At 38.6% G+C, this 26,662-nt stretch overlaps 1 protein-coding gene across 1 annotated transcript; it reads right to left on the reverse strand.

The window, feature by feature from the left end:
- Window positions 1-288: 288 nt before the first annotated feature.
- On the reverse strand, window positions 289-20,948 carry LOC121509507 (GTPase IMAP family member 8-like). Its single transcript, XM_041786932.1, has 6 exons — window positions 20,933-20,948; window positions 20,060-20,119; window positions 19,701-19,763; window positions 13,864-15,042; window positions 11,150-12,157; window positions 289-527 (listed from the first exon to the last, which is right to left on the reverse strand). The coding sequence occupies exons 1-6, from the start codon at window positions 20,946-20,948 to the stop codon at window positions 289-291; spliced, it is 2,565 nt and encodes an 854-aa protein (XP_041642866.1).
- Window positions 20,949-26,662: the final 5,714 nt, after the last annotated feature.

Genomic DNA, 26,662 nt, shown 5'->3' on the forward strand with positions numbered 1-26,662 from the left:
GGAGGCGTGTGCACACATCCCTTCTGCGCTCAGTGGCATGGCAGAAGTGCTATGCAGACCGGCGGCGCCTCCCAGCCCTGCACTATCAGATTGGTTAAAGGGTGTGGCTATCTACAAGAGACCTTCCCCTGCAGGTTGAATCACGCAAGTTGGCACCATGCTTTGTTGGCCCCTCTAAGATTATCCAGAGGATCAACTCAGTCACTGTTCTCCACCTGCTTCCCCGATCTATGAAGATTCATCCAACTTTCCATGTTTCCCGCCTGAAACCGGTTTTCTCCAGTCCTCTCATGCCAGCTGTAAGGCGTCCACCTCCATCCCATATGGTTGGAGGTCAACCAGCCTACACAGTACGGCGTATCTTAAAGTATCGAAGAGTTGGATGTGGAGTGCAATATCTTGTAGATTGGGAGGGATATGGCCCTGAGGAGCGTACCTGGGTTCCGTCCTGGACGTCCTGGACTTCTGTCCGCACTGCCCAGAACACCTTGCTGGAATGTCAGGAGCTGTCCCTTGGGTGGGGGGCCCTGTGAGGGGGATCACACAGGGCATTCACTGAGGGTGGATCAATGAGTGCTGTGCCAGGTGTGTGGGTAGCTGAATTAATCAGGGCTTGGCCAGGTGTGTGTGGCTGATAAGCACTGAGTGAGACCAGGTGTGGAAAGCTTATAATGCTCTTGGGTTGCAGCTCTCAGTGCAGACTCATCATCTCATTTTCAGAGGTTCTGAGAGCATCTCCTTTGGATTTTTCATGTGTATTTCTATGTGAAGTTTCTCAAGCACCATTGACTCTTTTCTTGCATTTGTCAGAGTTAGTTTGTTGATGCTGATGACATAACCAGCTTTCCTTTTTTTCTCTCTTGAACCCCAGTTTGGGAATTTTTGAGTTTCTTCTAAAGACAGTTTTCTCACTCTCCCTACAAGTCTATGTTTTTTTTCAGCAGCACGTCAGCAGTGGTTCAGTTTCCCTTTTCAACTATTAAATAGAATGGGAGTTTATTTGTTTGGCTTGTTATCATTTTGCTTTGGTATTCTTCCTTTCCCTTATATTGCTTGCGATTTAGTGGTTATCCTTCTAGGATAACTTTTTGAAATCCGCTCCCTGCATTTGTGTCCCACTACCCCTCTCTCTTGACAACGTCTTTGGACAAGACAAAGATGTCTAATGCAACAACAAAAAAACGGTGTTTATTCATCAGTGTTCATGCTGTAAATAAAATTTCCATTCCTCAAATTTTTCTTTTAATTGAAGAGAAAGCCGCACAGAATTTCATTGTACTTGTGTATAATGACAATAAATGCGCATTCATTCATTCATTCATTTTTCCTTCTTACAATCCTTCAGTTGGTTAAGATCACACATAAATGATGATGGTTTAAAAACTTTATTTACAAATTAACTAAACATAATGGTCATATTTTGCAGTGCTTATTTTGGCAGCTGATTTTAGTTTTAGTCTTAGATTTAGTCAAAAATATCTTCAGTTGTAGTCACATTTTAGTCTTCCTGACCTTTCAAAGTTTTAGTGTAGTTTTAGTAGACAAAATCGCAAAACATTTTAGTCCAGTTTTAGTCAATAAAAAGTCCTGACATTCTAGTCTATTTAGTCACATTTTTTCTCTTTAAAAAACTTCATCAGTTACATTAGAAAGTTTAAATGAACATCACAATGCACTATCAATACTTGTAATGATCTAAAATAAACTGAAGAAAATACAAACACACACTGGATCACTGAGTTTTTGGAGGAGGATCATTAACTTTTATTATATTGGCACTCTTATTGGTACCCTTTAATGATCACATTCTTTATTGATAATAGTAATAATAATATTGATAGGTCTATTTTCTATTATTTGGTGGAAAGATGAGACAACATGTTTTTAACTATAGAGTGTATGCTTGTGGCATCACAGACAGCACAAGACTGTGCAGTTCCAGCCGCTGAGTGGCAGAAAGAGCAGTCTACTGACTGGAATCTGCATGGAGTGAACAGTAAGCAGAGTTATTCTAGCTGAAAAGTGCCATCTGTTAATAACTGCATCTTGATGATGCTCACCATGGTCAGTCCAGAGCATCAGCTGATTAAATACGTTTATAGAAATGTTTGGAGCTGGACTATTACAGTACAACAAGCATCAGATAGTGATGACTATTAGCTTAACCTCACTCTGCTTCCCTTTCCCTTACGTTAAAGGAAAATTAAGACCTGAAAAGCAGATTAATCATATGGAAAAATCCGTCAGTCCAGCACGAGCATTTTAGTCTTATCAAGTCTCTGTAACAAAAACTAATCTCACATTTCATCCAAGTTTTAATCATCAGTAATCTATTTTTAGACCATCCTAGTCCTGCCGTACCCAGGCCGTTAACGAGCCTTTTTTTGGTCCTAATTTTGTTAACGAAATTAACATTGTTACGTTGTTACAATCTGTGGTGTCAATTTTATAGTGCATACATCAAATCATCCTTTTTACCTGTAAATCTCCATGCATGATTGACACACAACACACACAGAGAAGTTGTTCCATAAAAAATGGGTCAACTTTTTAAATGATCATCATCATCTGCACTCCTCTTTAATTAGAATGTACTCAGATGGACAACATAATACACCTCCTAATGACAGAACCAGTTTGAATACTAAGTTTCCAGGTTGCATTTTGGTTTCAGTACAGAGAGTTCAGAGTATCACAAAGATTATAAAGTCTGAGTGGACTCACATTCTGCTGCAGACGCCATGATATCCCTCAGCTGGAAACATCAAGGCCTAATGTAACTGGAAGAGAGCAGGTGGGTTAAAAGCCTTAAAAAACAATTTAAGATATTGTACACAACAAAATGAAGGGATTTCTGAGGTACTTGCAGCTTTAAATCAAACTGTTTCTGAAAAAATGTTTAAAGGAGAGACAGAGAGGCTAAAAGACAAACTTCAGAAAACATTAACCTGCAGATAAATTCAAACTGCAAGGGAGCGCAGAAGGTTCGAGTGGTTTAAGGCGCTACCCATGTACGCGGGCGGCCTGGGTTCGAATCCGGCCTGTGGCCCTTTACCGCATGTCTCTCCCCACTCTCTTCCCTGTTTCCGAATCTATCCACTGTCCTTCCTCTGTCAAATAAAGGCATGGTAAAAGCCCAAAAATAAATCTTTAAAAAAAATAAATAAATCAAATTGCATCATTAGAGTGATATCACCAGAGCAAAACTAACACCAGCATACTAACACTTTTAACTTTTAAAACACAATTAAGTGTTAAAAAGATAAAAGATTTCAGATTGATTTCTTTATCACCATCACTCTGTAATCTGTGAGTGAACATAAAGTTGTTTTGGCAGATCTGCCAAACTCAGAGTGAACTCTCGGAATCTGGAGTGTAAGTCAGTCACTAGACCGAGTGTTATGAGCTCCAAAGGACCAGGCTAACATGGAGGAGATGAAAGGAGGAATAATCCCAATAAGAGCCTTGTAAATAAACGTGTGTATGCATGTCAGGTCTCTCAGAGAGCAATGACCATTAAACCTTACTGTAAAGGGTGCAATGGTGAGTGTTATAGGCATCACCAGTAATGAACCCAGCAAGTGATCTTAAGAAACATACATGTGACCAATGTAAGAAGCTGCGACAGAGGATTTTGTTTAGAGTCACATTTGTAAGATGTAGGTAATGTAAGACATTTCTGAAAGAAGAGACTGTGCTGTTTGCTGATCTGAATTTGATGCTTCTATATAGACCATAACCCTGACTACAGGTGGAGTAGTGAAGGAGGGGCCAAAGAAAAACAAGGGGACTGTTTACTAGTCCTACCAGTGATGTGTGGCTGAAGCCTCATAAAGTACTGGAGCTTTATTTCCATTAGAGCTAAAAAAACATTAAACACTTGGTGGTTTCATTCTAAGAACAGTGACATCTGGTGACTTACAGAATCTACAGCAGCTGTTTAATCTTGGAGCCAAAGCACAAACACAGCAGCTTTCTGTTTCAGTATCAAATAAATGCAATAAAGTCTTATAATGCTGCATGTCCCTTCAATGAAACAGGACTACATGTGTGTACTTAACAGAGCTATTTCTGTTTTTGTCTTTAACAATGTAGTGAAGTGAAGCACTCATTAAGATAAAGTCATTTGATAAAAGCAATCCCATTTTAAGTGACATAAATATAGAAATACAGAGATAGAAATCTATTATCAGTTGTGAGTTTCACTCTGGAAGTCTTTTTTTTTTTTTTTTTTTAGAAACCTTTGATTACAACATTACATCGTAAACTCATCCTTTTACTGCAGTAACTGCAGTAATAAAAACAAATTTACTGAGTGCTGTCTTCAGAAAAGCACATTCTTCAAGAAAACTAACCTGTCTGACTTTGAAAAATCCAACAGAGCAAAACTTTGTTCTACACTTTACACACTAATTTGTAGTTGACAGTGGATCGTTCTGTATGTAGTACCAGTTCTGGAGACACATGCCATGCTCCCCCTTGTCTGGGAGGGTGAGGCATGTCACAGATAGCTGATGCATCATGCAGGATGCATACCTTTCAACATCACCGCATCCACATTTTCTTCTCTATCGTCATTCACGTTTTTATGCCTTACATCAACTTTACTGCATTCTGCATTGAAGCAACAGCAAAAGTATGTACATTGTGCCACATAAATAACTGTCCATCTGAAACACTGTGCAGCACAGCACAATGTGCATGGGCAATGACATAAATGTAAACATAATTAATGCTAACGAAGGCTCCCAGCAAACAGTTGGCCCTGATAAATTTTAGTCACTGAGTTCTTCTAATTATTCAGGAAATCATTTCAGCCCTAGCTGGCAGTGACCATTGTTCCAGAGAGGATTTAATTCAAAACTGCTACAGCCAAAGCTCAACATTAACTAACGAGCATTTATACCCCCAATAAACTAAAAGAAAAGCAAAGAATAAATTATTTAAAAAATGAATAAACCAAGCAACTTACCATTCCAACAATGATTTCCTTTGATTTTTCTCTGACCACCTACCTTTGTAACAGCCTGTAAAAATGTTCTCTCATCTCTACATGACCAACATTTCCTTGGTTCCATCTTAATGTTATTTCCATGAACTACTTAACTTGTATGTAAACGTCTTACCTGAGCAATAAATGTAGTTTACACTGGTCCCTGTAGACGTGGTTTTAGGTGATGGGGCCCACAGCTGTTGTCTGTTTCAGTTATTAGTTAAGTTTCTGATGTGAGATGCAATGAAATCAAAGTTCACTTTTCTTACAATTTCAGATACAGACATGGCTTTAAAAACAAGAAGTTCTGATATTTCTATTTATTACATTTAATTCTGTTCCCTAAGAAATAGCCTAAGTTAGCTAAGGCTAGCTATACTACACACTGACCAGAAAAACTGGGACGACGACTGATGAGCAGTGATTAAAGATAAAGAGGATCATGAAAATCATTGCATAGAAGGTTCAGCATTTGCCCAGGTATACTTATACTTCCAATCATCATGAAGATTACCAATAAATAAATGAAGAATTACATCAACTGTACTACACCAGTAGTAATGTTTTTGCTGTTTTTAATCTGTTAAAGTTATTTTTCTGTTTGCTCTGGCTCATTTTAAGTTATCTCTCATGTCCAGTGTGACCAGCATTTCCTTGATCCTTCTTCATAATGTTTCCATCTACTGTCAAGTCTATAAACTGCTAATCTAAAGGTAGTTTACTTTGGTATCTGTCTTTTTTAGGTGTCCTTACGGGACCTTTATCCATCTTGTATCCGTTACAGTTTATACTGAAATCAAGTACACCACTCTAAAGACTTCAGATACAATTTAGCATTTCAAACAAAACCTGTGCTATGGCAACACTGTACGGTTCAACTTATCTCCTTCAATGGTCCTATCTATGGCTAGCTGCACTTCATAATAGAAACACTGTGAGAACTGGGGGTTAGCAATGATTTTTTTCTAGAATGGATAACTGAAAACCATCTAACTGCCTATGTCTGTTGGATGAGTATGTCAGCACATTACCTGGCTTCAACTGACTGGTTTCCTGGCTGATGATTCCCCACACCCTGAAAAAGAAATACTTACCTTATCTTATTTGATGTAAAATTTAAATTCTACAAAAAACTGTGAGACAGAAATTTTGAAAGAGTTTCAATATGAGTCTCCTCCCTGAGGATGTCAAGTAGCACTGATGCTTACCGACAGAAAACTCCAAAGCCATCAAATCCATGTAAAGCTCTGACCATAATCAGTCACTTGCCTGTTATAATTTAAAAAACTACGACACAAACGTTTAAACAAGGCAGTATATCTGACTGGCACAAGTGTACGAGCATTGGGGTTGTTTGCTCAGCTCTAATACAAAGTGTGCAGATTTGTTTCAAAGTGAACCTAACTGTTATATTTTGTTTCTTTTTTTTTTTTTTTTTACAAAATTTATTATAAACTTTTATAATAAACAGGTTTTTAATTTTTGTCCCTTTCTCCCTATTCCTATTATTTCTTTCGTTGAAATCTGTATTATGCACATCTTAAAAAAAAAAAAAAAAAAAAAAGGCTAGTTTATCTGTAAAAAAACATAATACTCTTCAACTTCATTACTTGGTCAGATTTGTCTTTTAGCTGAATTGGACCAATATTCAGTCAGTGCAACACAATATGTAAAATCTGAGTAAAAGAAAAACGAACAGAGTCACTGAGAGGAATCAGCCATAGATATTTAACTCTGCTGGAGTTAGCCAAAACTTCAATCATAGAAGTGTTTTAGGGAAAAATAATTACTACTGTAATTACCTTGCATTTAGTTCTCTACCACAGCAAGAAAATTATGAATTACGCAGCTGGTTAAACGTCCCTATCAGTAATTAGGTTATCTTTGTGCTTTAACTATCACCGCTTTCTTTATTACTCCCACTAAACAAGACGTTATCCTGATTCTAATGTAAGAAAACACACACCTGTATCACCTCAGTGGTTTACTCACATCACGCTCCGTGTGTCATTGGCGCCATCTAGTGGAGCCCCTGCAGACTTGAGTCGGGCACCCCGAAATATGTAGCCGGCTCCTGTTAAATGTCCACCTAGAGCATCATGTCGGTCTGTCCAGAATAAAAACACATAATAGGTAAAATTATGTCTATGGACGTTATTAGTGTGTTGTTTAAGCTGTAGAACGTTACTTTTTGTTGCTGTGAAGGATTTAATGGTCACAGTGGTCGCGTGTAATTTGATATAGAGTTAACGGTTCAACACTTTTTGTAAATTAACGTACCTAGCTTAATTTTTTCATAACTCACGTCGCTTCGTTCCGAGGGCTGACTTCAAATTAACAGCAGCTAGATCACTGTCTTTTGCATTTCGGGGAGTATTGTCACCGAAAATAACTTTCTTTTCCTCTTAACTGATAATAATGTCGACAGAACTTCTACTTCTACTCTACTGACATCTTTGGATGAGACGGTTGGAAAGCTAGCTGCCGTCCAGTGGACCGATCCATCCAGATGGCAGCAAAGCACTCACCTTGAAATAGGGAGGAGGTGTAGGAGGAGGGGGTTTGTGGGGAAAATACACACAAGCTGCTGTCAATTCTCTGCTTTTAATTTTCATGAATGATCTAGGGGTAACAACCATAGATATGGATACGTAGATGACGTCTTGATACCATAGATATCAAGTTTGTGGGGAAAATACACCCAAACTGCTGTCAGTTCTCTGTTTAAGTTTTAATAAATGATCTTTTCAAAGGTAAAATTAAATTAATCAATAAGTTATTCTTTAAGACAGGCGTAGTGGTCCCATTGTGCTCACCCCCCTCTCTGCCTCAAGTGGATCCGTCCATGAAGAGTCAGAGGTCAATAATGAAAAAAATCAAAATAGAGAGAGAAGAGTGAGTGAAAATACCATGTCACTGAAAAAATAGGAACCAGAAGAGCGAAAACTTGGACAGAGAGGGTTAGAAAGAAAAAAAAGAATAAATATCAGTCCCTGTGACACAAAATGTTTTTTACATTCCACATTTTTTTTCTTTTGTTTTTTTTTCTTTTTTGTTTTGTTGTTGTTGTTGTTGTTGTTGTTGTTTTATCGTACATTTAACTGGTTAAGAGCAATGTGGTCTGTGTCGGTTTTACTGAATGCACATACAGGGGTGGAAAGTAACCAATTATATTTACTAAAGTTACTGTAATTGGATAGCTTTTGTGTGTACTTGTACGTTTTAAGTACTTTTTAAATCACTACCGTCACAGAAGTATATTTTTGGGGAAGTATTAGTTTTTATTAACATTTTTAAAAAGCATGAAGTTTTGACTGAAAATAAACCCTAAAAGCCAGTGGCGTGCACAGATAGACTCTAGGTGGTGCTATGGCACCTGCCCGTTGCCCTCTGGACCAAGCAAGTGCCCTTTTAAAAATTTGTTTTCATTGTTTTTGTTGTTGTTGTTGTTTTACAGTGTAATGTATGTGGCCCACGTTAACATGATCATCTATAAATACTCCATGATTAAAAGCGTGTGATAATAATGCCCCCCCAAGCAAGAACAGCTGTATGTGAAAGAGATGACACAATAGCAAAGATAGCTACATGTGCCTGTAATGTTGTTTTTCTTTTTTTTTTTTTCTGAATCTCACACTGCTATAATAAGGCAGCTGGCAGTTCCACATGCCGCACACAGTGCCCTTATTTTTCACTGAGCACCTGCCCCCCAAAATGTCAGTGCACGCCACTGCTAAAAGCCAAAATAAGGAGGTTCAAGCTTTCTGTCAACAACAAGAAAATGGTTTTAAGTGCGACCTCCACAACACATGACTATCAGTAGCAAATAGTGAGAGAATGATATTAGAAGTTGCATTTCACTTTAGATTAAGTAACATCTTACAATAAATAACCTTGTTGGAGATCCATGTTCTTGCTCATATTGCACATTCAGGAAAGATCTTATTTCCCTTTGAAAATCCCATGGAGACCACAAGTAGCTACTCATCACTCAACTCTGAGTGAACTTGATTTACTTGTTACTTCTACTTGAGTAGATCTATAGAGCAGTACTGACATCTCATTTCAGTTTGTAGGAGTGTTGGTTCTTGATTGGACCTTGAGACAGAGCAGATAGTGGGGCAATGAGTGTGATGCCTGCTGCTGGTTGTTGCTGTAATCATCCATCAGGAAGTCATGAATCAAGATATCATTATTATAGATAAACACTGTCGTCAGGATTTTGTCATGAATGAGTTGTTTGTCCAACTGACTCCACCTACTGAGCCTCAGTAGCCCTGCATGTAGGCTTAGAGGCTGTCTTTAGCTTTGCAATAAAGCATAGATAAAATATAGTTAGTCTTGTGGTTATGAGTTCAGTGTCGTTAACTTAATTATCAGTGTATCTTAGAGCCCACATTGAGACATTGAAGACAATCATAACAAAAGATTTTATTGTCATGAAAGCACATACAAACATTTTAACAATGATGTAGCACAATAAAGCTCCTGTCCCAATTTTTTTGAGACATGGTGCAGGCATCCAATTCGAAATCTGTAAAGATTTTAAAAATGATAATAAAAGTGAATCAGCTGAAATATTAAATATCTCGTCTCCATACTGTGTTCAGTTATACACACTATATTCTGATTTTATTAACATTGTACACAATGTCCAAACTTTTTTGGTAAAAGGGTTTGTAATCATTACATTAAATCCCAGTAGGGCTAGAGGATGTGATTGCTGCTGTATATGGTTCTTTACAGGTCTAAAATGACGCAAACTCTAATGAATGTACGATGTGCAACCAGATAACCAAAAATCACATATTTTACAGGAAAAGTTAAAGAAAACCAAAATAGAAGTGACACTCAGTCAAAGGAATTTAACTGACAAAACAAAAACTTGAACATTCAGGTAATGATAGAAACACAGTGACAGCTTCTATTATGACTGTATTTTTAAATTTGTATTTTCTATTTACTTTTAATTTTTCAGCAGCCTACTATGTGCCTCCAGTTTCAATCAGTCTACCAAGCTCACATGTACTTTAAAACAGTGTTTCTCAACTGGTGGGTCAGGACCTAAAAGTGGGTCATGGAGTTGTTTAGTGTGTCGTGAGTGTGTGTCAGGAAAAAAACATTTGACAGCAGGTCTATGATTTACAAAAGCCCTGAGAGGACAAACAGAACATCCATACATTTTTATAGATTTAACTGTGATGACAAGTAATTTTTAGTGTTTTTCTCAAGATTTCTACTTTTTCATCACCCTTTCTCAGATAACAAAGGTGGTTATCCCAAGATAAACAGGGAAGTCTTTGAGAAATGTCCCATGCTGCCTTTGGAAATCTGGGGTAAAATAAAATGTATGCATGCATGTCCTGTAAGGATGTGCTTTTTAAAACATGTACAGTATCTTTTGTTGGGTCCAGACTGTAACAGTTTGCATTAAAAAACATTTAAATGGTCAAACATTTGGAAGAATTTGGGAAGAGGTGGCAGTGTCCTCATGCTCGACCAGTTGAGAACCAATGTTTTAAAGTCCAGATTCAGTAGGACTAACAAAGTAGCTCCTGTCTGTTTTTAAAGGTTTAGTCCGCTACGTCAGGTTGAGCATCTTAGAAGCAAATCAAAGAATGGGACATTTGCTTTTGACAGCTGTTTCTCTCTCCGTTGCAGTCATGGCGCCCTCTCTTTCTTTGAGTTGTTTTTCCATCTCTCTGACTCTGTCTCTGAGCTCTGTCACTTCATGACTCTTGAGCTCGTTCAGCAGTCTGTACTCCATGCTGTGTTCTTGCTGCAGAGCTTCCTTTTGCTCCATGAGCTCCTCCATCAGATCTGCAAAGTTCCTGATGTATTTCTGTCCAAACTCATTGAATTCTTCGGCTTGCTTTCTCGCCTCCTCTTTAAACGTCTTCTTCATATCCTCCATACTTTTCTTGTGCTTTTCCTCTAACTCTTTCCTTTCCTTTCTCTCCTGCTCTCTTATGTTTTGTTCTTCATTTTTCATCTCAGCTTCATATTTTTCTCTCTTCTGCTCATATTCCAAGCGGAGATTTTTGAGTCTTTCTTCATGCTGCTGTTTCCTGGATTCCTCGTCTTTCCTGCGTTTCTCCCAGTATTCTCTACATTTGTTCTCCCATGCTTCTTGTTCCTCTCTGATCTGATTTCTACTCTGCTCCAGCTCTGCTTGTTTCTCTTCATCTGATGCAGAATTTTGTTGAATTTTTTCCTCCAAAACTTTCAACTTGTTTTCCCACCACTGCCGTTCAGTCTCTTGCTGACCTTTCTTGATTTTGTCTTCTTCATTCATTGTTTTCCTTTCCTGCTCTCTCATTTGAGGCTCCCGGTTCAGTTTTTCTTCAACGCTCTTGAGCTCTCGTGCTTTCTGTTCTCCTCTTTGTTCAGTCTCTGCTCTCCGCCGTTCACTCCTTTTCTGCATGGCTCTAATGTAGTCCTCATGTTGTTGTGTAAGTCCCTCACACTTTGTCTGCATCTCTTTCTCCTTCTCTTTCAGGATCTTCCTTAACTCTTTTTTGATCGCTCTGTCAGCCTCTTGGAACACCTTATTGGTGAAGCAGCCTCCTCCATTTTTTCCCACCATGGTCTCGATCTTTGCCATCAGTTCACTCACTTGTTTGCGGTTTTTCTTGTCATAGTTGTTGAAGACATGGTATCGGTCTCCACACTCAGCAATGAGAGTCTTAAAGGACTCATCACATCTCTCTTTAATGTATTTTTCAACGGTCAGCTCCTCGTGCTCCAGTATGTCGCCTTTCATGAAAAGAATGATGGTGAAATTTTCAACATTCATCCCAAAGTCTTCCTTGATGAATTTTAACACCCCTCTCTCCTCGTCTGTGAGTCTGGCACCGATTTCTAACACCAACAGGAAGGCATGAGGCCCTGGAGCTAGCAGAGTAAAGCATTTCATGATCTCTCTCTGGACCTCTTCATGGGACATATTCGTGTCAAAAAGGCCGGGAGTGTCGACCACAACCACAGGACGGCCGTCAGCTTCACCGTGTGCTTTCTGACATTCAGTGGTGACTGACATTTGGCTCATTTCAGCTTTGAACTCCTTTCTGCCTAAAATGGTGTTTCCTGAAAAGCTCTTTCCACTTCCAGTCTTTCCGATCAGCACAATCCCGAGACTCTCTGGACTCAGCGTTTCATCATCAACTGTGGAAGAAGAAAGCCAGGAGTTAGACTAAATGACTGTAGTTACAGTTAAGCACTGAGCACAGTCTTCACATTAATACAGAGGTTTACAGAAGTAAAATCTGATTTATGCTTCTGCATCACAACTGAAGCAGAAAAATAAATGCCAGTAGTCCCCTTAATCACCTAAGTCAGTGTGTCACCCAATCACAGGGCTTACCTGGCCGACATGGACCAAAGATCATATCTCAGTAATTTTTTAAACCTGGACTGCAAAACAATATTTTTTGGCTGGTTTTTTTTCTATAAAGAAAGTGTAAAAACAGAGCCTCACCCAATTCAGACCCACATGGATCAAATGCCAAATGACAATCATCACAAATTACACAATCCTACTGCAGACCTCCTTCTACATGTTAAGACAGATGAAGAAAGATGAGAGTCCAGTACTGCTAAGAGGCCGGCTTTGCCCCTTTCACAGCTTTTCTCCCTCATTTTGTCTTGAACATCAGCACAGATATTACCATTAACCAGATAAATCGTGGTGCAAGAGTCCAAGTACATCTCCCACTGGAGCTGGCTCCCATTCAAGTTTGAGTTTCCTTTCTTTCAGTTTTAATCAACATTTAACCCTCTAAAACCTGCAGGCACTCAAATTGCATGTCTATTTTTAACCGTGGCTAGAAATGCAACCAAATGAGAGCAATAATTCCTTTTGCATATAAAACCAGAGGAGTAACACTAACACATCACACATTCAATGTGTCCCAGAGTACTGTTGCCTTCCAGAAATATCCTTCCTTCTTTTGCAGAAATGTCATTTCCTACTTCTAAATTTTTGGGTACACTTGATTTCACTACTGTTACTGGTTTATTTTTATGAAGTTGCTGTCTTTTTACAAATTGAGCACAATTCCATTTTATTTTCATTTTTTGCCACAGTTAATAAAGATGAGTGTATTTCAAAAATGAAGTTATGAACATACTCAAAATATTTTTTGTGGTTTAATATGATTCTGTGCAACTTTTTACAGTTTCAGTTTTGAGGGATACAGAAGAGATCTCTGTCTTTAGGAAAATGTGTGGAAAAAAAAACACTTTATTTCTTGTGGTTTTTTGCACTGTATAGCAAATTACTTTGTTAGTATGGACTTATTACATACATGTTATTAAAATTTGGGTTCTAATGGTTGATGATTGATGTGTAGCAAAGTCAAATACTCCATGCACTACAGCATGTAAAAATGTAGACGTGCCCTGGCAGACTTGTTCTATGGACGGTCAAAAAGGGCTTTTAAAAGCCAAACTGGTACCAAATGTAGAGCTATTTGGGGGCCTGAAGACCGGCTCATATTACGGAGCTGGGTCAAACAATCCTGGTCTGTAAAAATGACAATGTCCCATCCTAATGAGAGAGGCTGGATGTGGACACACAAGCATGATCAGGGTTTACCGTGGTAAACTGAAGTCAAACAGGACCGCTTGGTTGAAACAGACTGAGCATAATGTGACTCCACCAGCTTTTAATCTTCGTCTGCAGCTGTATCTCCATGAGCTTTTCATGCATGTTGGTACTTGTTGTGTTTTCAGCTCCAATCCTAATGAAAGCTTCCCAGACCTTCTTTGTATGCAGTCTAGGCTATCAGATATCAAACCATTTTCGGATCTGAATCCCTGTTACAGTGTTGTGAAAATGGATAACTACTGGTTTAAATCCTGATACTTACAGCTGAATGTTTCCCGGTCTTCTAGTTCCATCTGTGGTGCATCTTTTTCTTCAGACGGGACCTCGTCCTTTTGTGTGTATGTTTCTTTAGTGTAGCAGCTCGGTCTTCCCTCTGATCTCTTCTCTCTCTCCACAGCATCCAGCAGCTCTGGGATCTGCTGCGAGTCCTTGGCGTTGAGAACAAAAGATCTCCCTCCACAGCTCTGCAGAAGCTCCTGGATGGCTTTGTTTTCCCTTAGGAAGTTAACGACAGCTGGAGCTGAAGGATCTGACTCTGAAGTGAACAGGATCGTAGTGAAATCATTGACTTTAGACCCAAATGAGTTCTGGATGGTTTTGAACTCTTCCTTGTCTTTGTCAGAGAGTGGACCCACAGGTAGGACGAGGATGAAGGCATGGACACCCTTAGGACCACAGAGGGAGATACATCGGAGTGATTCCTCCATCACTTCCTCCAGTGGTTTTCCAAACAAGGCAGGAAGCTCCACCAGGGAAACCCAACGTCCACAAACCTCTCCCTGATGTTTAACACACTCTGAGGAGCTGGAGGCTGAATGAAGATCTGTCTGACCTAAGATGGCCTTTGCTGCTGACATCTTTTCCTCTTCTCTCCTCCCACACAGAACCAGGTTTAAAGCTGGAGCCGTGTGTTCAGGTCCAGCTCTGGTGGACTCTCCAGTCAGTGTTAGGAAGGCTCCTTTAGTATGGCAGACAATGCTTGTAACCCTCCTCATTAACAGTCGTTGGTTTTCCTCCAGCAAACAGTACTTTCTTCCTCCACATTTCTCCAGCAGCTGATTAACCAGAGTACTGATGGCTTCATCAGTCGTTATGACCAGGGAGTGTTCAAAAGCTTCCTGACCAAACAGATGCAGAGCTGACATTAAGGTCTGCCTCTTTTTCTCTGTGAACGTCAGAGATTTCACTACCAGGAGGAGGACATTTGGTCCAGGTGGACAAAGAGCCACACATTTCCTCATTTCTTCCTCCAGTGCTTCGATGGATAAACCAAAGATGTCTGGGGTCTTCACTACTGCCACAGATTTTCCTCTCCACTCCCCATAGGTGACGACCGGAGAACGCTTTTGGAAACGGCCCTCTTGGTTGCTGGTGATGACGTTTACGAGTCTTTTCTTTGCAGCTTCATGTTTCCCCAACAGCACAATCCTGATTTCAGAAACTGGACAACAAGAGAGAGGAGAAAGAAATGGTTAAAGAGCTCTGCCAAAAACTGATCCAAGATCTGCATTAAGGATGGGTACACCAAGTACTTGGGTTCTTGCTGTGGAAGTCTTAATGAGTTCCTTATTTTTGCAGTACGTCTGCATCGTCTCAGGTTACAGTTATGGTGGTCAGAATTGATGCATTCATTGTGATTAATTAAAGGGGGCATATTATGCAAAAATCACTTTTTCAAGCTTTTCTAACAAAAATATGTGCCCCTGGCCTATACACAATCCCCTCAAATACCAGAAAAATCCATTCCTTTCCCCCCTCTCTCTCTCCACCTTTCAGAAAATGTGTGCTGAAACAAGCCGTTCTCAGATTTTACCCTCATGACCTCATGGGGAGTAAGCACCCGCCCCCAGCTTTGGTTGGCCCGCTGGACTTTGATTGGACAGTCTTTGTCATGCTTTCTTCATCCTTGGTGATGATGGTGTTTTTCTAATGTATTGTCTTTTGTTTTGTCTCAGGATCGTACTGGAAGACCCAAGTTTCATCACATGTAATCACTGCTTCTAAGAAATTTGTGTTTCGTCCAAAAATGGTTCAACAATGTCTCCACAAATGTGCTCATGCTTTATCTGTTAAGGAGTCAGAAGTTTTGGGAAAACTTTTGCACATGCTTTTGTCATGTTTAAATTTTCATGTGAAATTAGCTGAACTGTCCCTTTATCGGTGGAGACCATTTCTGCTCTCATTCTTATCCTGAGTCATCGATTATTTCTAACCATTTGTTCAGTTTCTTGAATGTTTTCAGAAGTTTTTGAGAAGTTTCATGGTCTTGGACTTCCTCTCTGCCTTCATCAAATCTTTAGTTCCATTAAACACATGACCGTGACCTGCAGTGTTCCTCACACACCTCAGATAATGCAACAAGACATTTTGCTGCTGTTTTGTTCAATTTCAACAAAAACTTCAGGTTAATGTGCTGCTCAACTTTTAAGCTAATTATTTTCTGATGCTTAAGCAAAAACATGATTACTTCGATCAGTATCCAGCCGTGAACTAAAGACGTCACTGATTAGAAACCTGTAGCAGTTTTGTAACTACCCACCGTTTAATATGGAACACTCATGACAGGCTGATAAATGAAACCGAAGTCCATGTGTACTTACTTTCAGGTCTCAGGATCTCATTGCTGTTGCTGCGTTTTCTAGGTTGTACATCATCTGACACTGTAATCAGAAATGTTGATATATCATTAATTCATTCATATGCACTTTAAAATCACTGCTTTGGTCACTGCAGTGTTTGAATAGGTTCCAACCTTTCTATTTGATTCAGAGTACAAGCTGTGACCTTTCTCACTACACAGGAAATAAGGTGCAGCATGTTTAAAAACTTTAGACCAAATGGGTTTTAGTTCAAATGTTTGAGACACCAGAGAAAGAGCTACTCTGAGGTGACGTTAACACCAGGCAGTCTATACTGTTGTGCTCCACGGGGCCACCCCTGGGGGGCTTTAAGGATGCCACCTACATAGGGGGCCCATGAAGACCAGCAAGAAGCTTGCAAAGTAAAGCTTTGATAACCATATTTCATTTTTAACCTGAATCATGACCATGACTGATGGTTTTTGGTGATGTTAACAGCTCAGTCATGACCTGCACAGAAGTCAGGATGTCAGAAAAGAAGGGAGATACCGAGGCAACTGCAAAGGCACATTTGAACCCACAGCGTTTTATAAACTGCATGTGCAAAAAAATATCAATACACTGATATATCGCGATATTTCGCGGCGCAATACTGTATCGACATTTTAGAATGCAGTATCTATATTTTTTAATTAATAATTTACTTTGTTGGTGCAGTAGTTTGTGGTGTAATTTCACCCCCTCACCACAAGTTGGCAGCAAGCAGTTGACTCTTCCCTCTTCTCCTCTGCATAGACAACGAGATAACAGACTTACGGTCTCAGCGAGCCGGTTGCTCATGCCTACTCCCGCAATGCAGCTTCTCCTGCATTCATAGCAAATATGTGGACTTGTTTTGGCTTCCTGAACATTAAAGACAAACTTAGACAGGAGTCAAGTTGTTTGTAAGATATGCCACGCCAGAGTGAAGTACTCAGATAACATAGTGATGGCTTAGTGGCCAACAGCTAACGTGAGAGACACCTGCTGAAGCTACCGCTGATTTTACTCATGCAACCATAAATACAGTCAGTACTTGGTTTTACTTGTAAGGATCTGTGTTGTGTAGTGAATGTTAGTAAAGACAGCTTCAGTATGCATTTAATACACCGGCCCATCATAACCTCCTCTCACACGGTCCATCAGTCCTTAGAGCTGGACATGAGGATCAGTCTTCCTCCACAAGCACCTTGTCATTACGTTTAGACATGTAAGCTGATGTACCGTGAAATATAAAAGATTTGAGTACATTTACTCTATTTTTTCCAACTTTCTCATAAAAATCCTGAAAGCATTTTAATTCACAACAACAAATGGGAAAAATCCTCATCCTCAGATTACATGCAGGACCATATATTTTATAATATACTATATATTTTTATTTATATACTGAATATATAATTTTAATACACATTTGTTGATACATTAATTCTGTTATATTCCATATGAACTTAAAATTGCATAGTTTTATATATATATATATATATATATATATATATATATATATATATATATATATACAGTGCTTAACAAATTCATTAGACCACCATCCAAAGTAAGGTTTATGCCACAGCTGCCCTAAATTAACAGCACTGGTAATTACCTAAATCATTTTTGATGTTTCTGCAATGGTTAATACACCAATATGTAGAAGCTCTTTAACCCAAATGATATTTTTAATGCTAAAATATAATTATTATTGTTATCCATGAATTTTCAGATTTACTGATTTACAGAAAAGCTGAAAAAATAGTAAAGCACATTAATATTTCTTGATTAATATGTCAAATTATAGTTATTTACTTGCATTCTTGAAGAGAAAACTGAGTTTTGGTGGTTGAATGTTATGCTTGATTAATGTCTGACTTCTCAGAGAAGCCCAGTGAGCCGGCTCAAATTTGGGTATAAAAAGGTGAATTCAGTTTGAAATTCCTCATTCCTGTTCAAAATGGTAAAAAGTGGAGAGCTCACTGAAAATGAAAGAGTCCGCATTAAAGCACTTCATGATGCTGGATGGTCTCTGAGACAAACAGGACAGGTGGTCTAATACATTTGTTAAGCACTGTGTGTGTTTATAAATATAAATATATATATTGCAATATATCACAATATAGGCACTCCTGTATCAGGATATATATCGTATCGCCAGTACACACCCCTAGTCATGTATGGTGTAATGACGTGTCTGTGCTCAGGCCTGCTTTGGCTAGATGTAATGTGAGTGTTGGCCAGTGGGGGACTGTGGAGGGAGGCAGGCCCACATAGTTATCTGGGCCTCTGACAAACCCAGAGCATGGACCCTCCCCAGCTGGGATTTTAATGTGTGCTGGATCAATAGCATTGGTGCTAGCATCCTGGCTAACTTCATTCTGGAGCTGAAAAGGGAGTCAAGCTTTTATTTGGTCTGATGTTGAAAATATTTTTGTGCCACTTTTTAACCACTTTTCCATCCCATTTTTGCAACTTTTATATGCCACTTTTCATTAGTTTTGTGCACTTTTTACCCAATGTATCCCTTATTACCAATTTTTGCTGCTTTTTAACCCATTTCATCATATTTTATGCCATTTTTGCCACTTTTGACCAATTTTTACCTAATTAAATGAATTTTGTGTCACTTTAAACCTATTTTTTTGCCCACTTTCACCATCTCTGTTAACTCTTTATCAATTTCTACCTTTTTGCCTGTTGACAATTTAAACCAATTTTCCTTTTATTTTGTTTTTCTTTTAGTTCTTTATCACCCATTTTTCCATGTAAGCCATTTTGCCCCTTTTTTAAACCCTTTCCACCACCTTTTCTGCCCATTTTTGCCCCATCAACCCCTTTTAACCACTTAAATGCCAATCTTCCATATTTTACCTGTATATATTTTTTTCATACGCTAATTTTTGCTGTTATTGTAACCCCTTTTCACTTTTTCAGTCTATTTTTAAAATTTTAAGCCATTATTGGCAAATTTCTGCCTATTTTTTAATCTGCCCCTTTTAACCGATTTGTGCCACTTTAAACACATTCTTGCCACTTGAAAAATCAGAAACAGGGTTGAGAGATTTGGAGTGACATGAGGGACAGGTCCACAGTCTGGATTTGAACTGGGACCACCCGTGTACATGGGGTGTCTCTTAAACCACCAGGCCATCTGTGCCCCAACATTTTTGCCACTTTTAACCCATTTTGTTTATTTTAAGAAAATAGGTTTACAACAACAGAATAAATAAATTAATCAGTTCTTTTTTTGCTTTGATATAGTGGTTGTTATTGGTGAAAAAAGCAAATATGGTTATCATAGCTTAACTTTACAATGGAGCATGGTTTTGCTGACCTCCATGGGCCCTCATTGTGTTGGGCCCCAGAGAGCTCCACCTTTATCCCCCCTTATGTGTGGCTGTGGAGGGAGGTGTAGCATGTTTCAGCATGGTACGGGAGTCTAGTGTGTGTGAGAAACAAGAATGAAACCAGAGGATCCACTTAAACTCACTTGAAGGTGGCAGGCTCTGTATGCTGCCCCTGTGCTCTGGTGGTTGAACATGATCCCCTGAAACTGTGGCAAACAGGAAACACAAAGATTTTTATTACAGACTTAAGAATATCAGCCATTCTGTCCATTGCAGTAAATAACAGGACTACTTTAACTGTCAGTCTTTGGGCGTGTGCTGAATAAAGCATGAACATAGTTTCTGTGATGTTATCTCTTGGTTGCATTTGTCACTGAAGGACTGAAGCCCAACCATATTGAATATGTTGTCTCAAACAGCTTTAAACCAGACAGGTGTTTGCCGAAATATGAGACATGAAACGCCAGAGATTCAAAAATGAAATAAATCCAGTCTGACTTACAGCTATGTCTCAGGTCTTTATTGCTGTTGCTGCGCTTCAGGAACACATCACCATCTGACGCTGTAGAGAACAGAGACAGTCGATCTGTTAATCACAGCCACAGCTGAAGTCTAGTTCAACAAACTGATTTTCTTGTGTGTTATGCATTTATTTAAAGAGGACAGTAGAGTTAGAAACAGGAATGAGAGAGTGGGGGGGGGCATGTAGGAGATTGAACCCAGGCCGCCTGCGTACATGTGGCATGTCTTACACCACAAGGCCATCTGCAGCCCTTCATAGGAAGAACATGGCCTCATATTTAGAAATCACAATCCTCAGAGGCTGAATGATGCAGAGTGGTACCAGCTGATCAGACTTTTATCACATGGCTTAAATTTTAACCACAGACAATGAACAGCGTGTAAGCACAACAGCAAGATTTCAGGAAGTTAGACGGCGTTTAAAATAGATATGTGTTTGATGAGAACAGCAATGAAAATGTTTAGATAAAACAAACATAGTCTAGTGCAGTGGTTCTCCAACTTTTCAGCCCATGACCCCGAAATAACGACATCAGAGATCAGGGACCCCGACCTTCACTGAGGGGGATAAAGTGCACAATGTTGCATAAAGCATCATGTATAAAACTTTTATTTACATTTAAGCTACCTTTTTATTTTACATTGCACTCTTTTTTATTAGTATTTTTTTTTCCAATAGTATAAAATGTATGATTATAAATCACATTAAATTCCTCTTTGTTTTTTGGAAGCGTCCTGTGACCCCCCCTCACTGTCTGGGGGTCCCGACCCCCACTTTGGGAACCACAGAGCCTCACAAAGACATGCAGCACATATGTGATTAAATGCTGATATGAAAGTCAGTTTAACTCACTGGATGGTTCAGCCATTCTGCCACTTTGCTTGAAGCTCACATAACAGATAACCAAGCAGAGATGCTGCAGACTGTAAACACAAGAAAATGGCAATTCTAGTGAATTTTAATAATAATAAAAAAACAATAACAAAGGGATAAAGTTGTTTAAATTCAGTTTAATCTGATTCAACTTAACTAAGAAAACTATTTATTTCCAGGAGTCAATTCAATTCACTTAGAGCAGCAGCATTACAGAAAGATCAGTAAGCTGAGTCAGCAGATAAACAGTGAAATAAAGGCAAACGTCTTTAAAAATCACAACTAAGAACATAAATATATAATTAACTCACTTTGAACCAGCTGACAGGTGATTTTACTATGATGTGTTCTAGGTCAGCTCTGTAAAAACGGTGTTTAGGGGAATGTAAACAACATGAGAAGGTAAATTTTCTCTTTACTGATTAAAACTCAAGTTCAAGGAAGTTCAGCGCCTCACCCAAAGACACTCAGAACAGCTGTGACTGATTTTATATCTGAGCTTGAGTTCTGTCATATATTCCTCAGTTGTTCCTTCTTTATAATGAAGACAGCGCTCTGAGGACTGTATTAGTTTGATACATATCATTTTTTAGCTCTTTACCTCATCTATGTTTGGATTTATTTGCATTAATTGTGATTCTACTCACCGTAAATAATTGCTGCGCCATTTTCCCTCCAATAAAAAAATAAAGTTCAAACTTCAAACAGAGATGCTGAGTCAGCAGAGGACAGAGGAGACTGGAGGCGTGTCTATGAGGAAAATAAGGAAGCTGATTGGACAGAAACCTTTGATCACACATATCGAAGATACTGACTCCATAATATTTTACTACTAAAGAAATGCAGATATCTGCTCATTAACTCATGACATTTGTTTCTGTTCTATATAAAGAGATATTAAACCCATTTCTGCCACTTAAAAAAGAAAAAAGTGAAAGTTAGGCAATACTAAAAAAGAAAAATAAACCTGTCTTTATTACAAGGCGGCAAGTCATAATTATGTGATAAAAGTTGAAATTATGACATGAAAAAATAAAATTATGAGATAAAATTCATAATTATGTGACAAAAAGTCCAAATTTGAGATGAAAATTGATATTATGAAATAAAAAGTCCAAATTGAGAGATTAAAGGTCAAAATTATGAGATGAAAAGTTGAAATAATGAGATTAAAGTCCAAATTGAGGAATTAAAGTCAATATTATAAGACGAAAAGTTGAAATTATGAGATAAATTCATAATTACGAGACAAAAAATCCAAATTTGAGATAAAAAAATTGAAATTATGAGATAAAAAGTCCAAATTGAGGGATAAAAGTTCAAAACTATTAGATTAAAAAATCATTATTATGATAGAAAAAGTCATAATTTTGAGATAAGAGGCCAAAATCAAGAGATTTAAAGTTATAATTTTGAGATAAAAAATCCAAATTATGAGATACAAGTTATAATTGTGACGTTTAAAAATCAGAATTTTAAGATTAAAAAGTCATAATAGCGAGTTAAAAATGTCATTATTATAAGATAAAACGTCAAAATTACCAGAAAGAAAGTTGAAATTATGATCTTAAACATCACAATTATGAGATGAGAAGCTGAAATTATGAGAAAAATTGAAATAATGAGATGTAAAGTCAAATTTCTGGGCCGTGTTGACTGTGTTGGTGAAATTTCGAGACAGCAGAAAGATGTTATGTCCTACGCATCATGCTATAATCTAAGTTTTATTTTTAAGAAAAGTTTACAAAAATACTTTTCTCATTGTCAAAATGAGAATGACAAGAATAATCACTCCCTTCAATGCAGTAATTCAAATTTAATTTACATTCTGAGTCAAAATAATCACAATCAGATGTTTTTCATAATTGTCCTGCCCTAGTTTAATCTTTCTACTGTGTTAGTTTGTATATCCACAGTTTTACTGTATTAAATCACAGTTACATGTTGGGGAAAAATGCAATTTGATTATTTTCCCAAATTTGAATGACAGATTTTTGAGTTTTTTCTATTTTTCTTTGCTGGCTTTATTGAGGAGTGAAAGGAAAGATTTAAGATAAAAACCTGTAAAGTCCAAGTCCCCAGAGATAATCCTGGACTCTCAGGTCCAAACTCGACACGCCTCATTAAAGCTGCATAATTACACTTAACAGTCTAATTATAAGAGAGAGACTGCTGTCAGTTATGTAAGTCATAATGTTGTTGCCTCCTGTTGCCCTGCGCTCTGGTATTTATGAGCCCGAGGGGCCACCTGGACTTCTTCATGAAGCTGCTGATGCATGCTGGGACATTTCTGGAGTTTTTCTGGGTCTTTAGCAGTAAGTACACGTGAACAGTTCTTTAGGTTTTCTCTGCTTTAATGAAGTTATTAAATATGTTATTATTTTGAAGTCCGTTTATTCGCTAAATCTGTCGTCATCATCTCAGTGAATAGACTACTTTAGACTAGTACCATAGACTGTAGAAAATATCAGTGATGATGAAAGATATTTTTTGAGGCTCAGTCCACCCGAGTGTAATGGGAAATCTCCCAGAATTCCTTGGCAATCTTCTGCAAGATTTGAATATAATGACAGTAATCTAGTATTTTAATTTAATGCTGTGTTGATGCATTATAGTCCTCTTGGTTTTCGATCAGCATTTTTTTATCACTTGAAATGTCTGGTATTGTCTTTGCGTCTGTTTACTCACAGTACCTGAAAGTATTCACCCCCTTGGATGTTTTTACCATTTTATTAGTTTTATAAATCAGTCGTGGTCGATATAATTTTACTTTATGACAACAAAAACTCTTTAATGTCAAATTGAAAACAGATTTCTACAAATTCATGCCACTTCAATAAAAATCTGTAATATAAGATAAAACACTGCGTAAATATTCCCTCCTTCTAGTCAGTATTTAGCAGAGTCACCTTTGGCTGCAGTCACAGCTCTGAGTCTGTGTGGATGGACTCAGTCAGGCTCAAACATTCTTTGATAAACTGCTCAACCTCTGTCAGGTTGTACACCAGGCATGAACAGACCTTTTCAAGTCGAGCCACAAATTCTCTTTTGGATTGAGGTCCGGGCTTTGACTTGGCCGCTCCAGGACCGGCTGCTGAGAAGCATCCCCACAGCATGATGCTGCCACCACTGTGCTTCACAGTGGGGATGGTGTGTCTGTAGTTATGTTCAGTGTTTGGCATCAGACCAAGTAACTTTCTTCCTCTTGACCATGGAGTCGTCCACATGCCTGTTGGTGAACTCTAGTCCAGATTGAATCTGAGTTTTCTCCAACAGTGTTTTTCTCTTTGCCACTCTCTCATAAAGCTCTGACTGGTGAAGAACCCGGCCACCAGTCATCTGCAGAGTCTCCCATCTCAGCTTCTGAAGCTTGGAGCTCCTTCAGAGTAGTCATAGGTGTCTTGGTGTCCTCTCTCACTAGTCTCCTTCTTGCACGCTCACTCAGTTTGTGAGGACGGTCTGATCTAGGCAGATTTACACATGTGACATATTCCTTCATTTCTTCATGATGGATTTAACTGAACTCGGGGGATGTTCAGAGCCTTCAAAATGTTTCTGTATCCATCTCCTGACTTAAGGTCAATTAAGTTATTGCTGAAGCTGGTCAGGAGAAGAACAAAAACACCTTTTTACCTAAAAATCTTTCAGTCTGGTTCCTTGCTCTTCTTTAATAAATAAATGTGGTCCAGTTATGATCAAACTGCCGCTATAGCTGTATCCATGTTAGTCTCTTCACCAGCCGCCTTTGTTTACAGACTTGCAATCGCTTCGACTAAACCCCGCCCATAGCTACCAGCTCTTTCTGCTTAAACAATGCTGATTGGTTCATTCATGCTTCAAAAATGGAACAAGCATATCAGCTTGAAGTTTTGAACATGAATCTACCTGACGACAAACAGGATCTGGACAATCTGCTTCCAGCTTCCTATAAAGCTGTAAACATGGTTGCCAATCTCACTTTTTTCTGTTTTCTGTAAAATAGATGATGTCTTCATTTTATTTCCGCATAGAAAGCAGTGATTGGCTCATTTGGCACCTTTCAAATCTAGCTCCAGAAAAGACAACACGTGTCTTTAACCTCTGAGAAGTTCATCAGGTTGTGATTTAGAAAACAGGAGCCAGAATAAAGAGAGACAACATTTAGAGCTGATTTTAGTTAGGTTCTCAGTTTTTGTGCTCTAAAATAAAACTATTCTGTTCAAGACATCCTGAGGATTAAATACTTGTGTTTAGACTTTCCATATATGCTATAGCCTCTTTAAAACAGGCCCATTTTGTAAACATGTGCCTGTTTGCAAGCATTTTCTGCTCTCAAAAGCAGATCCAGATGTTTTTCCTCTCAGCTTTGCGCTTCTTAATGAGGAATACGGAGGAGAATGAGGTACAGCTGGGATTTAGAGTGTTAAAGGTCCTGAAACCTGTGGATTTATAGATCTTCCCTCCTGCAACCTACAGGTTTTACACCTCCATCACATCTGTGTCAGGAGGCCCCGCATGCCTGCAGCGGCAGGACAGGCGTCTGCATGTCTGCTGTCAGCACGGACGCATAAATACCTGCGGGCACAGATGCTGCGCTCAGAGTTAGAGGGTCTGCAGGAGGAGGACAGACGAGGACGCCAACATGGTCGCACTGAGGCTGGTCGCCTTCGGATGTGAGTGTCTGCTCTGATTCAGTTTTATAGATTTTGGTTTTAAATGAATTATGAATATTTCTATACATGGAAGTTTTCATGAAAGTGCATGTTTTAATTATGCAGCTCTGATTAAGTTTGGGGGTTAAAGATCAGGGTGAAAAGCCTAAATGTCAAAATATTTTTCCCCAATCACCAAGAAATGAAATGTGGACAAAGGTTCATGCAAATACAGACATTTCAGGACATTTAGCTCATATGCATGGCTGAATCTTTGTCAGCTGTGCTGCTGCCTGTCTTGGACACTCTTAAAGATATTTCTAATCTCAGTGAGGTTTCTTGGTTCATTAAAGGTAAAATAAAGTTAATAACATAAACCTTTGTGTGAATTTATCTGCTTTTCTTTGTTGTTTAGTGTCTGATGATGTAGCTTCTTCATGATACACCCAAACTGTCCAGTACCAACTGTTCGATTATCTTAGTTCACCCAGGTTTGTTCAGGATTTTCATGCAAAAAGTACACTTCATTAGGTACACCTGTTCAGCTGCTCATTAACACAAATATCCAACCAGCCAATCACAAGGCAGCAACCAATATATTTAGGCTTATAGACATAATCAGAACTGACCTGAAGTTAAACTGAGCGTCAAAATAGGGCAGAAAGGGGATTTACTGAACGTGCCATGATTTCTGCAGCCTGCAGAAAGCCAGACTCATCAAACTGGGGAATGTTTCTCCAGTCTTCTATTGTCCAGTCTGGTTGATCTTGAGTGAGTCGTACTCTCAGTTTGCTGTTCTTAGCTGGCAGAAGGGACACTCAGTGTGTGTTTCTGCTGCTGTGGTCCCGTGTTAATTTTGTCGACTAAAACTATGACTGAAAGAATTTGTCGACAGCCTTTTTCCATGACAAAAACTAGACTAACAAAAATAGATCTGTGATGACTAAAACTGACAAAAACTAAATTTAGTTTTCACAAAGATGACTAAAACTAGACTAAAATTTAATGTAATTTTCGTCAGACATTTAAAATCTGTGATATTTCTCCACTGTGAGTAAATCTGTCAAAAACAATGCAG

This window comes from Cheilinus undulatus, linkage group 5 (genome assembly GCF_018320785.1).
Source record: "Cheilinus undulatus linkage group 5, ASM1832078v1, whole genome shotgun sequence".
Classification (NCBI taxonomy): Eukaryota; Metazoa; Chordata; class Actinopteri; order Labriformes; family Labridae; genus Cheilinus; species Cheilinus undulatus.

What these genes read in the sequence shown, in the direction of transcription:
- LOC121509507 (XM_041786932.1), bottom strand. An exon ending in TAAAGACCTGAGACATAGCT is followed by an intron (nt 19,764 to 20,059) that starts GTAAGTCAGACT and finishes TGTTTGCCACAG; the next exon opens with TTTCAGGGGATCATGTTCAA. An exon ending in ACAGAGCCTGCCACCTTCAA is followed by an intron (nt 15,043 to 19,700) that starts GTGAGTTTAAGT and finishes CTTGTTGTCCAG; the next exon opens with TTTCTGAAATCAGGATTGTG.